General features: G+C 48.1%; 1 protein-coding gene across 1 annotated transcript in view; it reads right to left on the bottom strand.

The window, feature by feature from the left end:
* The window catches only part of LOC139266210 (S-arrestin-like), an 87,940-nt gene that overhangs the window by 63,341 nt on the left and 1,817 nt on the right, over window positions 1-22,782 (bottom strand). The window contains exons 2-3 of the mRNA XM_070884040.1: window positions 13,944-14,005; window positions 6,934-7,119 (exon numbers count right to left, since the gene is read on the bottom strand). Coding sequence (XP_070740141.1) covers window positions 6,934-7,119; window positions 13,944-14,005 — 248 coding nt within the window. The remainder of the gene's footprint in view (window positions 1-6,933; window positions 7,120-13,943; window positions 14,006-22,782) is intronic.

Here is a 22,782-nt window from a genome sequence, read left to right as displayed (position 1 = left end):
ATTCGTAACTCCAGAGTGAGGCACAAACATGGTGGGCAGCCTTTTATACTGGGCCCTGCACACCTATGCAGGTGACCCTCAGGTCTCCCATCGCAGTGTCCTCTGGTGGACAGCCTCTGCCACAGGGGCAGGAAACCCCGGTCTCCACCAGTTGCACCCTCTAGTGGTGCCAGCGTAGTATATACACAGTGTAAACCTTATTGCTAGCACATCAGGTAACAAGTCTCCATCTTATGCAACTATACAGTGACTATACAGAGAATATATCTATAGTCTGCATATATAATAATACCCAGGCCCCTCAAAATTTTATACACCTCAATGAGGTCTTCTCTCAGCCTCCTCTGTTCCAAGGAGAACAAACCCAACCTATCCAATTTGTCCTCATAGCTAAGATTCTCATTCCAGGCAGCATCCTCGTAAATCTCCTCTGCACCCTCTCTGGTGCAATCACGTCCTTCCTATAATACGGGTACGAGAACTGCACGCAGTATTCCAGCTGTGGCCTAACCAGTGTATTTTGCAATTTAAGCATAACCTTCCTACTCTTGTATTCTAGGCCTCAGCCAATAAAGGCAAGCCTTCTTAACCACCTTATCCACCTGGCCAGCTACTTTCAGGGATCTGTGGACAAGCACTCCGAGGTCCCTTTGCTCATCTACACTTTTAAGTGGCCTAGTGTCTGCGCACATTCAGAGGCTGAACTCCAAGTCATTGTTAACATCTTTACCAAGGCGTATGATAGTAACAGCCTTACACTAAACATCCATAAGACAAAGGTCCTCCACCAACCTGACCCTGCCACACAGCACTGCCCCCCAGTCATCAAGATCCATGGCATGGCCCTGGACAACATGGACCACTTTCTATACCTCGGGAGCCTATTATCAGCAAGGACAGACATCGATGACGAGGTTCAACACCACCCCCAGTGCACCAGCGCAGCCTTCGGCTGCCTGTGGAAGAGAGTGTTCGAAGATCAGGCCCTCAAATCTGCCACCAAGCTTATGGTCTACATGGCTACAGTGATACCCGCCCTCCTATATGGCTCAGAGACGTGGCCCATATACAGTAGACACCTCAAATCGCTGAACAAATAACACCAACAATGTCTCGGCAAGATCCTGCAAATAGCCTGGGAGGACAGACGCACCACCGTTAGTGTCCTCGATCAGGCCAACATCCCCAGCATCGAAGCACTGACCACACTTGACCAGCTCCGTTGGGTGGGCCACATTGTTCGCATGCCCGACACAGGACCCCCAAAGCAAGCGCTCTACTCAGAACTCCTATACAGCAAGCGAGCCTCAGGTGGACAGAGGAAACGTTTCAAGGATACCCTCAAAGCCTCCTTCATAAAATGCAACATCCCCACCGACACCTGGAAGTCCTTGGCCAAAGACCGCCCTAAGTGGAGGAGGAGCATCCGGGAGGGCACTGAGCACCTCAAGTCTCGTCGCCAAGAGCCTGCAGAAAACAAGCGCAGGCAGCGGAACGAGCACACAGCAAGCCAGACTCCCCACCCACCCTTTCCTTCAACGACTGTTTGTCCCACCTGTGACAGAGACTGTGTCATATTTGTAACCTCACACAACTGTAACCTTTATGTAACAACACTGCATACTGTATACACCTGAGAAATGCACACCTTGACCACAGGGGGTGAACTTGTGGGAGACAGTCCTCACCTGGTCATCCAGGTATATAAAGGGAGGTCCCACGCAGGGTCATCACTTCTTGGTCCTGTGAATAAAGGTGCAGGTCACAGAGTGACCTTGTCTCCAGTATGTGCCTCGTGTTGATTTGCTGTAGTGTGTAAGGACACAACATTTGGTGACGAGAAACGGGAATCAACGACTCAAGAGAATGGCCACCGGTAGCACTGAGGAACGGTACTGTGTGGGTAAGGACTGGGACAATTTTGTTGAGAGGCTCCAGCAGAGCTTTGTCACGAAGGACTGGCTGGGAGCGGCAGCGGCTGACAAGCGAAGAGCGCATCTACTGACCAGCTGTGGACCTAAGACGTACGCGCTGGCAGGCAAGGGCAATTCAACACCAACCAGGCAGTAACAGACTCTAGGGTGGGTCCGCAACAGAGACAATGGCAGGTTGAACGGACATTTACACCATCACAAGGAACAATACGTCCTGGGATGGGACCATTGACACCCACAAACAGAGTGCTCGAGAGTAACCAAAGAGACAATCTGAGAGGAATGCCTGGTAACAGCTCTTTTGTTCACAACAATCTTAGCTCATGGAGGTGCGGGGGCAAACATGCTGCAAAGACCTCCTGGTTTCAGCAATTCATCTGCAGAAATTGTAACTTGAGTGGACATTTAGCCAGGATGTGCAGGAAGCCCGCAGCGAGGCTGGTTTACGAAGTGGATGAACCACAAGAGGGGTCTGCAAGGCATTTTGATGCTTGGGCAAAGCAATGGACGCTGAAGTTCAGCGGGTCCAGGTGGCAAACATCCACAGCTCATACACAAAAATGCTACCTATGATGATGAGAGTACTGTTAAACAGCATCCCGGTACTCATGGAGCTGGACACAGGAGCCAGCTAGTCACTTATGAGTGTCCAACAATTCAAGAAACTGCCACTCAGAGCTAGCAGACCCAAACTAGAACGCATTGACACGCAATTACGGATGTACACCAAAGAGATCATCCCAGTGCTCGGCAGTGCAATGTTGGTGGTCACACATAATGGATCTCAGAACCAGCTGCCACTCTGGATTATCCCGGGAAATGTCCCGCGCTTTTGGGGAGGAGCTGGCTAGTCGAGATGAACTGGAAATGGGGGGATGTGCACGCCATTTCATCTGTGGAGCGAAGTTCATGCTCACAGGTCCTACAAAAGTTCGAGTCATTATTTAACCTGGCGTCCGGACTTTCAAAGGCACCAAAGTAAGGATAAGCATCACCACGGACGCCACACCAGTGCACCACAAAGCCAGAGCTGTGCCGTATGTGATGCGGGAGAAAATTGAGAGTGAGTTGGACAGGTTGCTAAGAGAGGGCATAATTTCGCCCGTTGAATTCAGCGACTGGGCAAGCCCCATCGTCCCTGTTCTAAAAACGGATGGCTCGGTCAGGATCTGTGGCGACTACAAGGCCACTATCAACCGAGTGTCCCTTCAGGACCAATACCTGCTTCCGAGAGCGGAGGATCTTTTTGCCACACTGGCAGGCGGCAAGCTGTTCACCAAGTTGGACCTCACTTCGGCCTACATGATCCAGGAACTAGCCGAAGAATCCAAGCTACTGACCACCATCACCACGCACAAGGGGCTGTTTGTCTACAACAGGTGTCCGTTTGGCATTCGTTCAACAGCCGCTATCTTTCAAAGGAACATGGAAAGCCTGCTCAAATCCATCCCTGGAACAATCGTATTTCAGGAAGACATCCTTATCATGGGTTGAGACCGAGGAACACCTACACAACCTGGAGGAGGTGCTAAGCCGACTGGACCAGGTAAGCCTGCGACTAAAGAAGTCCAAGTGTGTGTTTTTGGCCCCAGAGGTCGAGTTTTTGGGCAGGAGGGTTGCCGCAGACGGGATCCGACCTACCGAATCCAAAACAGAGGCGCTCTGTCGCGCGCCCTGGCCCAGCAACACATCAGAGTTGCGTTCATTTCTGGGACTATTGAACTATTTCGGGAACTTTCTACTGAATTTAAGCACATTGTTGGAGCCGCTACATGTGCTCCTGTGTAAGGGTTGTGATTGGTTTTGGGAGGACTGTCAGGAACGGGCTTTCAACCGGGTGCGGAACCTGCTTTGTTCTAATAAGTTATTGACCCTGTACGACCCCTGTAAGAAATTGGTTTTGACATGTGATGCATCATCCTATGGGGTTGAGTGCGTGTTGCAGCAGACTAATGATGAGGGCCAACTCCAACCTGTGGCCTATGCCTCCAGGTCGCTCTCCCAGAAAGGGGATATGGGATGGTTGAAAAGGAAGCACTCGCATGTGTCTACGGGGTGAAAAAGATGCATCAGTACCTTTTTGGCAGAAGGTTCGAGTTAGAAACGGACCACAAGCCGTTAAGATCCCTGTTGTCCGACAGCAAAGCTGTCAATGCCAATGCGTCAGCTCGCATACAGCGATGGGCTCTCACGCTGGCTGCATAAGGCACCAGCCAGGCACCGAAAATTGCGCTGACACGCTCAGCAGGCTTCCACTGGCCACCACTGAGGGGGCAGCGGAGCAAAGCGCGGAGATGGTCATGGCTGTCGATGCCTTTGACAACGTAGGCTCCCCCATCACAGCCCACCAGATCAAAACCTGGACAAACAGAGATCCCCTCCTATCTCTGATTAAGAAATGTGTCTTGACTGGGGAGTGGGTGTCCGCACATGGAGCATGCCCTGAAGAGGTCAGACCGTTTCACAGACGGATGGATGAACTCTCCATCCAAGCCGACTGCCTACTATGGGGCAGCTGGGTAGTCATGCCCCAGAGGGATAGGGAAGCATTCATCAGGGAACTCCACAGCGAGCACCCAGGCATCGTGCTTATAAAGGCCATTGCCCGGTCACATGTATGGTGGCCAGGAATTGATGCAGACCTGGAACACTGTGTTCGCAGGTGCACGACGTGTGCCCAGCTGGGCAATGCCCCCAGGGAGGCCCCACTCAGCCCGTGGCCCTGGCCCACCAAGCCATGGTCACGTATTCACGTAGACTACACGGGCCCGTTCATGGGAAAAATGTTCCTCATTGTTGTTGATGCGTACTCGAAATGGATCGAGTGCATCATATTTAATTCGTGCACGACATCCACCACAGTGGAGAGTCTGCGTGCTGTCTTTGTGACCCACGGCTTGCCAGACATCCTAGTTAGCGACAACGGCCCGTGTTTCACTAGCTATGAATTCCGGGAGTTCATGTCGGGTAATGGCATCAAACATGTCAGGACAGCGCCGTTCAAACCGGCTTCCAATGGCCGGGTGGAACGTGCGGTCCAAATCATAAAGCAAGGCATGCTCCGGATTCAAGGACCCTCCCTTCAATACCATCTATCGCGTCTCCTGCTGGCCTACAGGTCCTGACCACACTCGCTCACGGGAGTCCCGCCAGTGAAACTACTCATGAAACGTACACTAAAAACTCGGCTGTCCCTCATTCATCCAGTCTTGTCAGACATTGTTGAGGGCAAGCGCCATTCCCAAAATGAGTGACACGACCGTAACTCAAAGGGGAGATGGATAGAAATCGATGACCCTGTATTTGTTCTTAATCACGCTGTGGGGCCCAAGTGGCTTGAGGGTACTGTAATTGGCAAAGAGGGGAATAAGGTCATAGTGGTCAGACTCAACAATGGGCAGATATGCCGCAAGCATCTGGACCAAGTAAAAAAAAGGTTCAGCATGGACACTGAGGAACCTGAGGAAAATCATGAGATGCTGCCCACACCACTGCCAGTGAACGAGCAACAAGAACCTTCAGCAGCATACACAGTCCCTGCGGCCAGCCCGGACGAGCCGGAATCACCACAGGTGACAAAGACGCATGCCAAGGCTCAACAACCAGAACCCCAACTGCGGCACTCCAGGAGAGAGCATCGACCGCCTGAAAGACTCATTCTTTGACCCAAAGACGTTGGGGGGAGGTGATGTCATGTTTGTAACCTCACATAACTGTAACCTTTATGTAACAACGCTGTACACTGTGTACATCTGAGAAATGCACACCTTGACCACAGGGGGTGAACTTGTGGGAGACACTCCTCACCTGGTCATCCAGGTATATAAAGGGAGGTCCCATGCTGGGTCATCACTTCTTGGTCCTGTGAATAAAGGTACAGGTCACAGAGTGACCTTGTCTCCAGTATGTGTCTCGTGTTGATTTGCTGTAGTGTGTAAGGACAAAACAGACTGTAATTCCCGTATTGGACTGTTCAGTCACCTAAGAACTCACTTTTAGAGTGGAAGCAAGTCTTCCTCGATTTCGAGGGACTGCCTGTGATTATGAGGATGACCGTTTAATGTGTATCCCCTTTCCTTATTAGCCCTCCCCAAGTGCATTACCTCACACTTCTCTGAATTAAATTCCATTTGCCACTGTTCTATCCACCTGACCAGTAGATTGATATCCTCCTGCAGTCCATGACTTTCCTCTTCATTATTAACCACACAGCCAATTTTTGTGTCATCTGCAAACTTCTTAATCATACTCCCTATATTCAATTCTAGATCGTTGATGTATACCACAAAAAGCAAGGGACCCAGTACCGAGCCCTGCGGAACCCCACTGGAAACATCCTTCCAGTCACAAAAACTTCCATCTACCATTACACTTTGCTTCCTATCTCTGAGCCAATTTTGGATCTAATTTGCCACTTTGCCCTGGATCCCATAGGCTTAAACCTTCATGACTAGTCTGCCATTTGATAAAATCCATATACACTACATCATAAGTACTATCCTCATCGACCCTCCTGGTTACCTCCTCAAAAAATTCAATCAGGTTTATCAAACACGATCTGCCTTTAACAAATCTGTCCTGATTAATCCTTGACTTTCGAAATGTAGATTTATCCTGTCCATCAGGACTTTTTCCAATAATTTTCCCACCACTGAGGTTAGGTTGACAGGCCTGTAATTACTCAGCCTATCCCTTTCTCCCTTCTTAACAAGGGTACCACATTAGCAGTCCGCCAGTCCTCCGGCACCATTCCTGAATCCAAAGAGGACTTCTCCAGTTTATCCACGTAACTGAAGTTCCTCATCCCTGGAACCATTCTTGGAAATCTTTTCTGCACCCTCTCTAAGATCTTCACATCCTTCCTAACACGCGGTACCCAGAATTGGACACAATACTCCAGTTGCGGTTGGAGCAGTGTTTGATACAGGTTCATCTTAACTTTCTTGCTTTTGTACTCTGTGCGGCCGAAATTGGTGAAGGCCCCCGCCCGGCCAAGTACCGCCCAAAGGACGGCCGATGGCCGCCGAGGTACCTGACGGAACTCTGGGTGGGGTTTTTGTCAAAAAGGTCTTTGAAACGGCGGCAGGCGGCAAAAGAGGGACTTACACTGCCAATCTCGACGGCAAAGACGCTTGCCGCCCAAGTGCCGCCAAGGATGGAGTCGGGCTCACGGAGGGTCGAAGACCTGAAAAGGAAAATCATCAATAAAAAAAAGCCATCGGAACATCTTCAGGGGATCCCATCCAGGTAAGCCGCTGTAAAGAAAATAATGTAAAACATTTTTTTCAGCTCTTCATGCTCACCGTCAGGGATAGACCAGCCTCCAGCCAGTGGTCCTTCCCCGTTCTGGCGCCGACTCCCGCCAATTCCCACCCGCATCAATATGGCATCTCAGCGGGCGGGAGCTCAGTTGCGCTATTCGGCCGTCCGCTGACGCCAGCGGACAGTCCCCAGAGGTTCTCCCCTCCCGCCCGCTCCACACCAAATGGAAAGTGGCACTGGGCGCAACTTCAAGAGGAATGATGGTGGCAGTCGATGGCTGTGGGAGGTAAGACCATCAATTTCGGGCCCTGTGCCTCTATTTATAAAGACAAATATCCCGTATGCTTTTTTAACCGCTTTCTCAACCTACCCTGTCACCTTCAATAATTTCTGCACATATACCCCTCGGTCTCTATTCATGCACCCCCTTTGGTATTGTATCTTTTCTCGTGGAAGCAAGTCATCCTTGGTCGAGTGACCGCCAATGATGATGATGATGATGATATATTGCCTCTCCTTCCTACCGAAATGTATCACTTCATGCTTTTCTGCATTCAATTTCATCTGGCACGTGTTCGCCCATTTCACCAGCCTGTCTATGTCTTGCAGCAGACCGACCTTATTCACCATGCTTCGTGCATTTACACACACGCACTGTAAACCTATATTAGACCTTCTTGTATTCTCTCTTAGTCTGATCCCACCTAATACCGTACTATTTCTTACTCTAGTGTTATCCGTCTCTCCAAATCCTTTGTGCACCTTATTTCTCGTTTCTAATGCTACATGCTGGTGCCCATGCCTGTGCCAAGTTAGTTTAAACCCTCCATAACTACACTAGCAAACCCCTTCCACACGAGGATACTGGTACCGGCTCTGTTGCGGTGCAACCCATCTGGCCTGGACAGGTCCCACCTCCCCCAGAACCGGTCCCAATGTTGCAGGAATCTAAAGCCCTCCCTCCTGCACCTTCTCTTCAGCCACGCATTCATCTGCTCACTATTTCTATACTCATGTGTGACCTCCTTATTTTTCTTACCAAAATATAATACTTCACATTTATCTGTGTTGAAATTTGTTTGCCAATTATATGCCCATTCTGAAAGTTTATTAATGTCTTCTTGTAATTTGTTGCAGTCCTCCTCGGTGTTGATTATCCTCCCAATTGGGTGTCGCCCACTAATTTAGAAACTGTGCTTTTGATTCCAAAGTCTAAATCGTTATTATAAATTGTGAACAACATGTATTGATCCTCATGGGACCCCACTTTCCACCTTCTGCCACTCTGAATAGCTGCCCTTTACCCTTACTCTCTGCTTTCTGTCACAGCCTGATAGCTATCCTGTAGCGTTGTGAGCGCTATAGGATTTTCCAGTCAGTCTGAGAAAATTCTTCGTAAGACCTCTCCGTCCTCCTTTAAGACGCTTCTTAAAACCTACCTCTTTGACCAAGCTTTTGATCCCCTGTCCTAATATCTCCTTATGTGGCTCAGTGACAAATTTTGTTTGATAACATTCCCATGAAGCACCTTGGGACATTTTACTACATCAAAGGCATTATATAAATGCAAGTTGTTGATAGTCAGTAACTGTTAGCAGGCTATTCAACCAGATGAGGCTTCACAACAGAACCCCACACCTGTAGAGGAAGTTCTACTCTGTACCTAACTGCACCATACATCTTCTGGAAGTGCATGGTGTTAACACTGAGGAAAATTATCTGCTTCAGCTCATGTTCATTCATTGATTTCAAACTCAAAAAAACACTTTGATGATGTCATCAGTGTTTAAAAACATGGCAGAGAAGATACACATTGCTATCTGGTAGGCAAAATGTCCCTTAAAAATAAGTTTTGCTTACAAACCAGGACTTTTTACAAATTGCTGGTTTTGTGGAATCTTCCAATTTAAGGTAAAGTGCTTGGTAAGATGTATAAATGGGCTGAAACCTGCATCTGGTGGAATTCAGGAAACTGTCACGTTAAATTGATAACAACTTGCATTAAGCTTGCTTCAACTATGGACACCTTTTGATATATGCATCACAGTTTTGAGCTTCAAAGGGTATAAGAGATATATTGAATGAAGCGTATAAATGTGGTGGGTGTGTGGATGCTGTGTTATGTTGGCGGGGTAGTGCAGCATGTTGATGGAGCAGCAGTGTGCTAGTGCGGTAGTGGGGTGTCGTGATGAGGTGCTGTGATGATACAGGGGTATGACCCAATTTTGCATGTGTTATAGAGAAAAGATTTTCCCCTCGGGCAACGGCACCTGTAGCATGATGTTAGAACTAAATATGTAACTGTAGTATTAAAGTTGTGTGTAAAATGTATAAAGATGGTTGCTCGTGGTCTAGCAAAGCCCCAAGGGATGTCAGCCAGCAGAAAAGAGACTGCATTCTTAGTTACTGATAACAGCTGTGTTCTCTTGCTGAAACACACTACAGCTCTGCAGATGTTCCCCAGATGAGATGTCCTGGTCCATGATAGAACAATACGACTCTGTAACAGGACTAAGATAAGGAGACTGCCCAAAGACAGCACCCAAGGACAGTAAGATAAGGGGGGCCTGGACCATATCACAAGATCATCATGAATAACTCTTAGCAACACATCTCTTAGCAACACATCTCTTAGCAACACATGAGGCAATCACGCAGTCACCTAATGTTTAGAGACCACTTCTATTGGTCCATTTGAATCTCTATGTAATCTATAATTAATATGATTGGATAGTGTCCGGCCGAAATGGGCTGATGTAACTGTAGTAAACTGTTGTAAAACATATAAAAATCCATGAAACCCTTTGTTCGGCGGAGAGAGGTAACTGGACCCACCAGTTGTTTCATCTCCCCGCCAGCGTAATAAAACCGTTTTGACATTTGGATCCGACCCAGAGTGACGAGTGATTTTTGGAGGGTACATTCGCGCTAACATTCTGATTTAGCCTCTTGAATATACCCATATGTATGCTGCATATGCTGAAACAGGAGGGCAACGGCGAGTGACGTCACCAAGGTCCAGATCGGTGATTGGAGTGTAGGCAGGAGCGGCGAGGTCAGGACGAAGGAACGGCGAGAGTTCGTAGAGGGATGTGATCGGGGCCCAGGAGAGGCGAGAGTTTGGGGCCAGGGGCCCAGGGGCAGCACGGGCCAGCCCACACTGCGATATGTGTACGCACTAGGTCGGTGCAGCAGAGCTGGTTTCCAGTCGTCTTGGTTCACCTTTGTCACTGGACCAAGACTTAGCTCTGTCAAGCCCGTGTGGTGGCTGGTGTGCAACAGCCACCACACGTTAAAAAAATCCACGCACAGGCATCTTCCACCCTTCGGGAACTTGTAGTTCGGGATCTGGAATATTAGGTCCTTCATTGAAACACCTGTGAACTTTTTTGACGTGGAAGCAAGTCATCCTCGATTTGAGGGACTACCTATGATGATGATGATGACTGCATGGTTATTGCTGCACTGGGTGCTTTTATATATCGATATATTAACTGTGGTAATGCCAAGCACTCTCTCAGACTGACTGGCGAATCCTGTAGCACTCACAACGCTACAGGACTTTCTCAGTCTCAGATTCACAGCATTCCAGAACACAGGAAACTTTTAAATCCCATTCGGCCCAACAAGCCTGATTCTTTTTCATAGACCAACACCACCTACCAACTTTGTCACCATATCACTCTCTTCATCAAATCCATCAACCCCACCTTCTCACCAGATTCATTAACCTACCTATTCACCTTCTCACCTAATCCTTCCATCCCTTCCCTCTCCAGAAACATCTAGAATTCTCTTCTGACCCCATTTAAACATTTCAACATCCTTCCCTGGTAACTTATTCCACAACTCGATTACTCTTTGGATGGTAAAGTTCTCCTGACTCTCCTTCGTAGTCCTAACCTCCTAATTTTTAACTTATTTTAACCCACCACCACAAGGAACAATTTGCCTGGATCAGTCTTGTTAATTCCCTTTATAATCCTGAAAACTTCACCTAGATCTACTTAACATCTCTCCTTTTCTGACTTCCTTAACCTGAAATGATAAGTTATTGTAAAGTTGCACTTGCTGCACATTTGTACATTCAAACTGCTGGGATTTGAATTTTAAAGGCACAATATGCGATAATCATTCAAAATTAGGGCTAGAAATTTGGTTGGAGGGTTCTTAAGGCGTTAATGTCGGGCGGTCACTAAATTTAGCGCCGGAAATTTTTTAGCGATGGGAACAGAAATATTCAGCTTTTGCACCCTGGGAGTGGAGTGGAGCACTATGGGAAGCGTTCCACACTTCTCTTGGAGCGCTAGGCCGGATGCACAACTGAATATCCCGTGTCAAAGAGCCGGCTTTATAGTGCAAAAAAAATAATCGGAACAAAAAACACAAAAAACATTCCATATACATTACTCATCCCAAATAAAGTTAAATCGCAAAAACAAATTTAAAAATATCAATCACACTTACCTCATGCAGTCATTCCTTCCCTTAGCTACCCGGGACAGCTCTGTACGCCAGCTTTCTCTGGCGGGGTCATTACAGGGCGCTACGTGTGCCGCACAAACCAAATTTAGCTTCCGTGGTCGATACCGGGGCGTTGTACTCCAGCACAATGCTCCCGGGCGATACTCCTCCGCGTTGCCGGTACCGACACACTGAATTTGCCGAGCGGCGCTAATGCCGATGCTCGCGGCTGCAAACCCTTTAGTGCCCCTGTAGCAAGGGGCACTGTCCAACCGAGTTTCTCCCCCTAAACCTTTATTTCAAGATTTTTCTATAACTATTGTGCATACTATGATCTATGCAGCTGACACAGATACGAAAGACCATTCAATTCCATGCAACATGCTCATCTTCCAGATTACTAACCCGTCTGATTTAACGGATAAGTTATGGCAGAATACCTTAAACAGCCGACCTCAGCCTGAGACAGAAAAACCAACATGGACAGGTGTGGACAGAAGAATCGCTTCCTTCAGCTGCCTCAGTCAGTCAGAGTGCGAGTCTGTTTTGGGAAGGGACAACTGAAACACTCCTAATTGCAGGTCAGCAATTGGGCGCATTTGTCAGTATCTGAGCGGATTACAGTCTGTGATAAGGAGACAGTGTAAGCCCAGCAAATCCTGCCCAAGGTTACAACACCTCATTATATAACTTATTTTAATAATCTTTTAATTGAATTATCATCCGCAAAAGATTTGTGACGGTATGGGGATCTTCTGCCCTCCCTCCACTCATTTCTATGTGGAACGGGGGTGGGGGTGGGGCCATTTTCCCACCCACTGGTGATTTTCATTATTGCTTTGTAATAATATGCAAATGATGAACATATGTCACTGACAAATTTCCCCAGTGCAAGTCCATCTAATCAATTTGTAAGTCTTCTACAGTTGAATTGAGCTAATACCAGTGATTCAAGATGGTGCCCGGAACGGCAGCTCCCTAGGGAGCTCCGTTGAACATCTTTACCCATGGCCATCCAATGCCATCCTACACCTTCTCTTCCCCCAATCTTTTCCCCCACCTCTGTTTAAGTTTAAGTTCCCCCCTGCCCCTAATCGCAGGTAGATTCCCCACTCCCCAAAGCATAAACCCATGCTGCACGGATAATAATCTGGGCCCACCTATCGGACCGTTCTGCAGCACCAAGAATCTCCTGGACCTCTGTACTGCACCTGGAACTCGCTCCCTCTCCAGATTCGGAGAATTTAGAACTCTGTCCTCCCTCTCCCGATCTGGCTGCATCCTTCGGAGTCCCTTTGGCCAGCTCAGAGCCGGCCCCGGAGACCCTTCGGCCAGTTCAGCAACTGGAGGAGCTGTGGCGGAGCCACTGTCAGGCATGTGGTGCGGGTAATGGCGCTGGGCACGTGGATTGGGTAATGGCAGCGGGCACATGGCACGGGTAATGGCAGCGGGTACGTGGTGCAGGTGATGGCAACGGGCACGTGGTGCAGGTAATGGCAGCGGGCACATGGTTCGGGTGATGGCGACGGGCACATAATGCGGATAATGTCAGCGGGCACGTGATGCAGGTAATGGTGGCGGGCACGCGGTGCAGGTAATGGCGGCGGGCATCTGGTGCTGGTAATGGTGGCGGGCACGTGGTGTGGATAATGGCAGCGGGCACATGGTGCAGGTAATGGCGGCGGGCACGTGGTGTGGCTAATGGCGATGGGCACATGATGCGGATAATGGTGGCGGGCACGTGGTGCGGGTAATGGCAGCGGGCATGTGGTGCAGGTAACGGCGGCGGGCACGTGGTGTGGCTAATGGCGATGGGCACATGATGCGGGTAATGGCGGCGGGCACCTGGAGCTGGTAATGGTGGCGGGCACGTGGTGCGGGTAATGGCAGCAGGCACGTGGCGTGGGTAATGGCGGCGGCCACTCTGACTTCTCTTACGACCTTCTAGAAGTTAAAATGGAGCAGGACCCCAGTGGCTCTCATCTCCACTCCTCACACCTCAGATCTCCCACCACCTCTCCTGAAGGCGCTACTCAGTTCCGAGCTAACGGCTCACATCGCACCTTAGACAACTAGGCCCATACATTGGAGCCTGGTCTCCAGTCGTCTTGGAACCCCTTGCCACTGGACCAAGACCTTGCTCAGCTAAGCCCGTGTGGTAGCTGGTGTGCAACGGCCACCCCACTTTAAAAGAACTCACGCACAGGCATCCTCCACCCTTCAAAATGAAGTTCGGGACCTGGAACGTCAGGACCCTCAAGGACAACTCCAACAGCGACAGACCGGAATGTCGCACCACCATCGTTGCCCAGGAACTCAGACGCTTCGACGTTGACGTCGCCGGCCTAAGTGAGATCCAACGGGCAGGGGAAGGTCAGCTCAAAAAAAATACCAGCAGCACTGTGGCTGACAGCAATGCTGCTCTGCCGCAGCCATTCTCTGCCCCCATTGAAGGCGGGCACTGCTAGGGGAGCTCCGTAAAATTATGAAAAGACCCCAAGGCTGGAAAATTGGTGGGTCAGAGGCGCATTTTAGGCAGGGAGAAGTCCCGTCAAGCTGGAGATCCACCCCAATTCCTCTAAAGCAGATAGTCTGCATTAAAATGTCATAAATAGGCCTGACACAATACTGCTGGGTGATTATGAATGGGCTGAGTATGAGGGGCAGGATGAATTTCAATCTTTTCATTGACAGTGCTACACTGTGCAGAATATTTTTGATGACCTGGCGTGCAACTGTCCAATCTCAGCAACCTTAGAGGATTCCATCAGATCTGTCAATACATCAGAACTATTGGTTTAGTATCCCTGTGGTCTCCTGCACATAGTCCCGACTGGCTGCGAGTTCTTCATTGTATATCTCTTCTGGTTTAGTCTGAATGGTCATTTGGCAGCAACTGGTCACGATGCAGTCTCCTCTACATTGGGGAGACCAAGCATAGATTGGGTGACCGTTTTGCGGAGCACCTCTATTCAGTCCGCAAGTCCTGCGCTTCCGGTCGCCTGTCACTTTAATTCTCCGTTCCACTCCCACTCTGATATCTCCACCCTTGGTCTCCGACACTGTTCCAACGAAGCTCAACGCAAGCTCAAGGACAGCGCCTCATCTTTCGTTTGGCACTTTACAGCCTTCTGGACTTAACATCGAGTTCAACAATTTCAAAGCGTAAATACAGCCTATCTTTGGCTTCCTTTTCCCTCCGCCCTCCCCCCCCCCCCCCCCCCAACCCTATCCTATGTTTTTTTTTCTCCTTGTCGCCAATGGCAGTTGGTCAAAATCCCAACATTCACACCCTCTCTTAACTAATGTTTTTCTAACTCCTGGCATTACCATTTCAATTCGGCCCATCATCCCTTTTGTCTCTCTAATCTCTCCTACCTTCTACCCTATCACAGACCTTCCCTTTTGTTCTTTCTTCCCCTCCCTGTTTCAGTGCTTCTTAAGAATGTGTTCTTATCGAACTCTCCAGTTCTGATGATCCGAAACGTTAATTCTACTTCCTCTCCACAGATGCTACCTGACCCGCTGAGATTTCCAGCATTTTCTGTTTTTATTTCAGATTCCAGCATCCAGTATTTTGCTTTTGTATTAGGCAGTGAGGCAATGGAGTGTCTTGGTCTCCATTCATTCCAGACTTCTTGGCCCTACAAATAAGATGGCTCCAGCAATTTCCCAAAATGTGCGCTATATTAGAATAGCGAGCATTAACATTCATGATTCTCTTCCTGTGGTCACACCCTGGTTGCATGTCGATATGAATGCAAGCCCTTTCTGTTCATAGATGGTTAGGGCCTGTAAGGCTTTGAGTGCCAGCAATACTGAAAAGAAAGAAATAAAGACCTTCATGACCACTGGACATCTCAAAGCACTTTATATCTTTGGAGTGTAGTCACTGTTGTAATGTAGGAAATGTGGCAGCCAATTTGCGCACAGCAAGCTCCCACAAACAACAATGTGATAATGACCAGATAATCTGTTTTTGTTATGTTGATTGAGGGATAAATATTGGCCAGGACACCGGGAATAAGAAATCCATCTTTTTTATATTATATATATATATATATATATCTGTAAAAAAAGAGACCTATTTTTACACACTCTGATCTTTTATATTGGATTGTACGGGGGTTTTTCAGCGATGCAGCAGGAGCATTGCAAGCTCAACCTCTTCCCTCCCCCAGGCTCAGCGCATCAAGGTGGAAATGGCCGGTGAATATATTCAATCACATTTTGTCTTCCGGTGGGTGAAGACTGCAAAATTGGAAATGAGTTTATGTCAGCCCGTGTGCCCTCCTTTCTGAAGTCGTTGAGTAACCCCCGAGGTTTTGCGGATGTGGAAATAATGCAGTTTGTGCATCCTTGCAAGGAATTGAGGGGTGGCTTTCTCGATGGGGTGTGGTGTCCTGTCGACCTGTACAGGTAAAGGAGGGGCTGGTCTCCACTGAACTAAGCGACCTCGGCCGGAATGCAGATTGGGGTGCGACAATTGGTTTCCGTGTCCCCCGGGCTCTCAGGCAGAAAGAAGCCAAGATACCAGCTCCCGTCCAGTGACCCTCCCTCTCGCACTGGAATGTGTGATGGATCTCGGGTAGCACTCGGTCACGTGAGGAACAGTACACAGCAGGGAGCGAGGTAGCCGAGGTTGGTCTTTGCTGTCGAGAGTAGCAAGAGAAACTGGAGCAGGAAAAGAGACAGAGAAAAGTCATTGCTGGTGAACAATTCTCCAACTCTTGCCTTGACCAGAGGTTGCTGTGGCACCGGGCACTGAACTCACCATCGGACCTTGTCCATTGTTTGGTGATTAAAACTATGTCTAGTATTTGATCCCCTCATTTATTGGCCAGTGTTTCAATTGGCAACCCCAACATGGATTGATTGGAGAGAAAACAAATTATTTCAGTCAACATAGACTGCAATGTTTGCTGCCCCCTCCCGCATACAACAGATGATTTGGTCAGTATTGTCACTGCTGAAAAATGCCACCATTTCTTTGGTGTTCAGGACCTGTAAAAGAAACAGGTGCAATTCATATCAATAAACAGCGAACACGTTGCATTGTGAAAAACAAAACTCCCCTGCTCTTCTACGAAATAGTCACTTGAGAGACCAGACGGTTAAACGTTTCATCCAAAAGACAGCACCCACGACAGTGCAGCACTCCCTCAGCACTGCACTGGAGTGCCAGCCTAGATTTTTGTGCTCAAGTTCCTCAGAGTGGGTCTTGAACCCACAACCTTCTACAGAGGTGAGAGTGCTACCAACTGAGCCACAGCTGATACATTGCTCTGTACTTTGGAAAATCCAGCCAGGTGGTAGAATGTAGGGCTACTTTATGCTGCTGGCTGTTTCCAAAAGGGAAATTAATAACGCCGCTTGCATGAACAAACAAGGCGTCTGTTAACTCCATGATGCACCACAATCAACAACTTGTATTTATATTGGAGACAAGGAAGTAAAACATCCCAAGGGTCTTCACAGGAGTAGTATGAGACAAAATTAATTTGACACTGAGCCAGATAAGGCCAAATTAGGGCAAGTGACCAAAAGCTTGGTGAAAGAGGTAGGTTTTAAAGCATGTCTTAAAGGAGGAAAGAGAGGTAGAGAGGCGGAGAGGTTTAGGCAGGGAGTTCCAGAGCTTCGGGCCGAGGCAACAGAAGGCACGGCCACCAATGGTTGAGCGATTACAATCAGGGATGCTCAAGAGGGCAGAATTAAAGGAGCGCAGATATCTCAGTTGGAGGGATGGAGGGTGGGGGTTGTGGGGCTGATGGAAATTACAGAGATAGGGAGTGGCAAGGCCATGGAGGGATTTGGAGACAAGAAAGAAAATTTTGAAATTGAGGCGTTGCTTAACCAGGAGCCAATGTAGGTCAGCGAGCACAGGGGTGATAGGCGAGCGGGACTTGGTGCGAGTTAGGTGAATTGACAAGTTGCAGGATTTGACAGCTGTCAGTTGATAGTGTCATCCTTGTGCTGGAAGTGGGTGTCAGGTCTGGCTGCCAGAGATAGTCTCCCTTGGGAATCTTTGGGGTAGATCTTCATCTTGCTGCCCCAGTTGTAAAACTGGCGTTGTGGACCGGTGATAGAAACCGCCTGATTTAATTTACATTAAAATCAAACTAAATGAAAATTGGGCAGTTTCTATAACAGGTGCCTAATCCGCAATGCCAGTTTCACATCTGGGCGATAAGTTGAAAATAGTCTCTTAAAGAATATCTCCTTGGACACATCCATATAACTCTTCTTTCACTAGTGTCAATGGTTGGCATTGAAACGGAAGGGTACCTATAGTGTGAATAAATCTTCCGAGAATTAGCTTGGTTCAGTTCGGAGCACTCTGAGTCAGATGAGTACATATTGTAGGCTGAAACTTCAGCCAAGTACTGAGGGACCTGCATTGCTGGAGATGCTGCCTTTCAGATGAAATGTTAAACCGACTGTCTGCCTGCTTAGGTAAAAGGTCCTGTGGCAAAGTTCTACTAATGTCCTGGCCAACATGAACCCCAGAACTTATTCCATGTCACTGATTTTCCCCACGTGCAGGGTGTATTGATGGCATCCAGGCCTGCATCCCCAGTCACACAGCCTTCATGGAAAGAAAGGGCTTCCACTCCATTAACCTGTACCTGATGTGTGGGACATTATGTATGTGAATGCCCTGGTAGCATCATGACTTCAATCAACAGTGCCACTATTATTTGAAGGGGCTGGAAGACTGGACAGATGGATGCCTGAGGTCTAAATATATCCTTTACAGCCCTGGCTCGTGCCCCCTCCAAATAGCCACAAACAAGAGCTGAAAACGGAATAATGAGGCTCATATAGTCACCAGGATTATGGTCACCACAGAGCAGTGGAATGTTTCAATGCTGGAACAGAGTGATTTCTGCTTTCTGAGCATCATGTGTAATTGGGAACCGTGCAAAGCAACATGCTGCGAAAGGTGACTTGCACGGACAAATCCAGTAGCCTCGCGTGCACAGCGTCTATGGTGATTTCACTGCAGTCCACTATAGAGTGTATAACTCCTCCAGGGACATCCAGTGATGCTCAGATTGTTGCTAAAGAAATCTGAAGTGGGGGATGAAAATGTAATTTTGGGGGATTGTGTAAAACAAGCAATATCGGATCGGACATCCGTTATACATCTCGCCAAATTTTGCACAGCTGGGAAGGAAAGTTTGTCAAGTTGTATAATGGGCAGCCAATCGGATGTCACCCATTTTACACTAACACCAAAAGTTAAAATTATCCTCCTGGAGTTCTAGGGTGGGATGGTTTATCTCTTCTGGCTTCACCAAGCTTGGGGATCAGGTAGAGAGAACCTGGAAGCATCTCATCAGTGTGATTAGTTCAGCTATTGCTGAATACACCAGTTCTTATTTGTGCAATCAGTGACTTCAGACACTAGCAATCAAAATGCTCATCGAGAAGTTTAATTCAACAGAATTTATTTTCAATACTTTACAAATCAAGAAAGGATTACCTGATCTGGAGAGCAGATTTGTTGTGCTGGAGCTCTTCTTATCTTGTTCTGTTCGTAAACACAGCGGCTAGCTCAGCCATTTTATACTTAACTCTGGCCAGTTTCTTCAATGGTTATCTCTGCTCAAGGATGCCCCTGAAGCCACTCCTGCATTCTTCTGCTATCTCCACTCAGATACAATTTAGCTACCATTTTCTTTAACAAAGAACATGTATTTGCATGCGTTCCCTTGTTATAAAGAAAGACTTGCATTTAGGTAGCACCTTTCATGACCTCAGGATGCACCAAAGCACCTTACAGTCAATTATGTACTTTTGAAGTGCAGTCATTGCTGTAATCTAGCAAACGCGGCAGCCAATTTGCACACAGCAATGTCCCACAAACAGCAATGAGATAATGACCACTTAATCTATTTCAGCAATGTTAGCTGAGGGATAAGTATTGGTTAGGACATCGGGAGAACTCCCTTGTTCTTCTTCAAATAGTGCCAAGAGAGGGCCTTGGTTTAACGTTTCATCCAAAACACAGTACCTGTGACAGTGCAGCACTCCATCAGTACTGCATTGAAGTTATCTGACAAGGCTATCATTTCCTCACAAAGAACATCTGTTCCCATCCCAGTTGGCAATTAGACAGGCACAACTCAATTAAGAATGCTACTGCTTGCACAATGAAAACATCTCCAGAATTAGGTGATTAGCTCACACTCGCATGACCTAATTAATACTGCTGGTGCTTGGAGTCACAGTAAAAGGTCATGTTTAGTTCAAAAGGTCGATGGCTTCCATCTTGAAGAGTACAACAGTTACCAAAATCTCCTCTGCTTACACCAGAATGACACCAGGTTTTAAAGGATTCAAATATGAGGAAAGGTTGCAGAAACGTTTCTTGTATTCCCTTGAGCTTAGATGGTTGAGGGTGTGATCTAATTGAGGTATTAAAACTGATTAAGGGATTCAGCTGCCATCAAGCAATGACCACCTCAACCCCAAAAGCCTCCTGTGTATGTACTCCTACCACTCAGTTGAAACATAAGGCTAGCTTTAAGAACATGTACATCACATCCTGTTACCAAGTGGAAACACCATGGTAGCAGATGAGGCACTATGACATGTGACATGAGAAGTGATCTTATCGAAACGTATAAGATTATTAGGGAGCTTGACAAGGTGGATGCAGAGAGGATGTTTCCACTGATGGGGGAGACTAGAACTGGGGGGGGCATAATCTTAGTATAAGGGACCACCCATTTAAAACTGACATGAAGAGGAATGTCTTCTCTCAGAGGGTTGTAAACTTGTGGAATTCGCTGCCTCAGCAGGAGAGGTTGAGTTTAGATCATTGAAACGTTTGTGGCACTGCACCCAGGTCCTCCCTGCTTGTAATCCCTGCTTGTAATCTCCTCAACAATGTGCAACCTGGCTGTGTTGATCTCCTAATGAAATGTCTTCTGCCCATAGGAAGAGAAGAAGACCTCCCTATGTGCTGCGACTCCCTCCATAATCATATGGAGGGAGTCATGGGAGAGCCTGGGTGCAGCCCTGTGCCTCTATGCAGTGCTTGTCAGTGTTTGCAGCATCTCAATGCTGTAGAACACTGCCAGCACAAATGTCAAAAGAAAGTTGGCTGTGGTCCCTTTAATAAAACTGGCTGATGACACGTCATTAAATGACGTCACCAGACCCGCTTCCTCTAATTGGCCAGCAAACGCACTGGGCAGGCTTAACAAGTCCAATTAGGGGAAATTCATTTCAGAGGCCGGGATGGAGCCAACAGCAGGGTCGGGACCCGCCACTGATGTCACTCGTCACCGACCTACCGAGGTTCGTAAAATTATGGCCAAAGTTACTTGTTTGATCAAACAAGGCATCCATCACTTGTTTCATACATCTATGTACCGGGGATTGACTAATATGGGTAATAGGGCTGGTGGCACCTTGAAATGATCAGGTGACATGGAAGTTAAGGGCTATTGTGACCTTCACAGTTGCTGGAAGTGCAGTGTCATGTCTATAAATGGGATTGGCTGCAGATCACTTTGTAGTAGATGGCACAACTTATGAATCACAGCCTTCACAAGCTCTGCTGCTCTGACATACTGAGGTATGCGTGCCTCAGTCTGTAAATGCAAGGGTACCAGCTGGTAAGTGCCAAGTGTCTCTGCGGCCATCTGACCTGTCTTGCATCCCTTGGTTGATGGTTCTGCTCTTCTTCAAAAAACCGAAGTACAAGAGGAATCCCACAGCGAAACCAATTGTGCCACTATTGCTTTCTGTTGTGCCCTTAGATGCTCTAACAATGACTCCACGAGGCAGTGTGTTGTACTTGAACTGCAGTGATCTTAGTTCTTTATTAGTTAACTCCAGAGTGAGGATCACACCTGGTGGCCTGCCTTTTATACTAGGACAAGCACACCTGTACAGGTAACCTACGAGTCTCCCACTGTTGTGCCCTCTGATAGTACACCTTGAGATAGTACAAACAGTAGCCATGTAGAATACATTACATCACTCCCCCTTGAACCCTCAGTGCAAATTGTCTCTGCATTGACTGTGCTCTGGGCTTAGTTCTATGTGGGTTTTGTCTGTTTGACCTCTGGCGGGCCACCTCAACCTTGGGTGGGTACTTGGTGCAGTAGCGTGCTGGTGGTTGCTGGTTGTGTGTGTGTGTGTTCCTAACCACTCCATTCTCCTCCGCTTCCACACTGATGTGGTGGGGGCTCCTGACATTCATGTACATTCAAGTTCAGGTAAGTGGGTTTTGCGTTTTTTTTCTTTTTATTTTTGTGGTTCCGTGGTGCGACAAGTACGTTAGATGCCTTGTCGATGCGGTGACCGGTGCATGAGGAAAAGCTAGTTCCGGAGCTGCTGGGTTGTGTCCCTGCAGTCTGGTGGTGGCTCAGTGCCTGGTGCTGGCAGTGGGAACCCGGTTGGCACGCGTAGCCTGCTCTCGGGACTGTTGCCGTGGTCCCTAGTGTTGGGCAGGTTGACAGATGTCTGTGACCTCCCTGTCCTTTCTTTATGTCCTGGGTCACAGCTGCTCCCTGAGGAGCTATTGTCTAGCAGTGCACAGGGAACTGCTGACTCACTGGCCTGAGCGTCGTTTGGTTTGGAATCCTGGCTGGTGCTAGTTTCCTCTGGGGGCACAGTGGCAGGTGACCCTACATCTAGGGATATGGCCTTGGTGCAGTCTGCACCTTCAGGCTCATGGCAGTTGATGCCATCGGTTTCCTGAGAGATGGAGCTGACCCAGGGCATGGTATCAATACCGTTGCCCTGCTGAGGTCGCTTGCTCCACAGCTCATGTGTGTTGGCTGCTTGTGGCCATGCTTCATGCTGCATGACTCTGGTCCCCGGGATGCAGGCTACAGCATTGGGTAGCTCGCTGGACCTGTGTGCACCCGATGGGTGCCTGTCTGCTGCATTGGCTGCGTGCAGTGCGAATCTTGCATCGCACACCTTTTCCTTACTTATGATGGACACTCTACGAGTCCAATCATGATCGCGTGACTTTTCCTCGCTGGTTGCATATGCACAGTTGAGATCATCAATCACACATTGTACATAATCGCACTACTTCTCCTCGCTGGTTGTACGTATACAATTCCGATTATCAGTTACACATTTTACATGATCA

The sequence above is a fragment of the Pristiophorus japonicus genome, chromosome 6, assembly GCF_044704955.1.
Source record: "Pristiophorus japonicus isolate sPriJap1 chromosome 6, sPriJap1.hap1, whole genome shotgun sequence".
NCBI lineage: Eukaryota > Metazoa > Chordata > Chondrichthyes > Pristiophoridae > Pristiophorus > Pristiophorus japonicus.
Note: the sequence above shows the minus strand (reverse complement) of the source record. Positions and strands in the feature narration are given on the sequence as shown.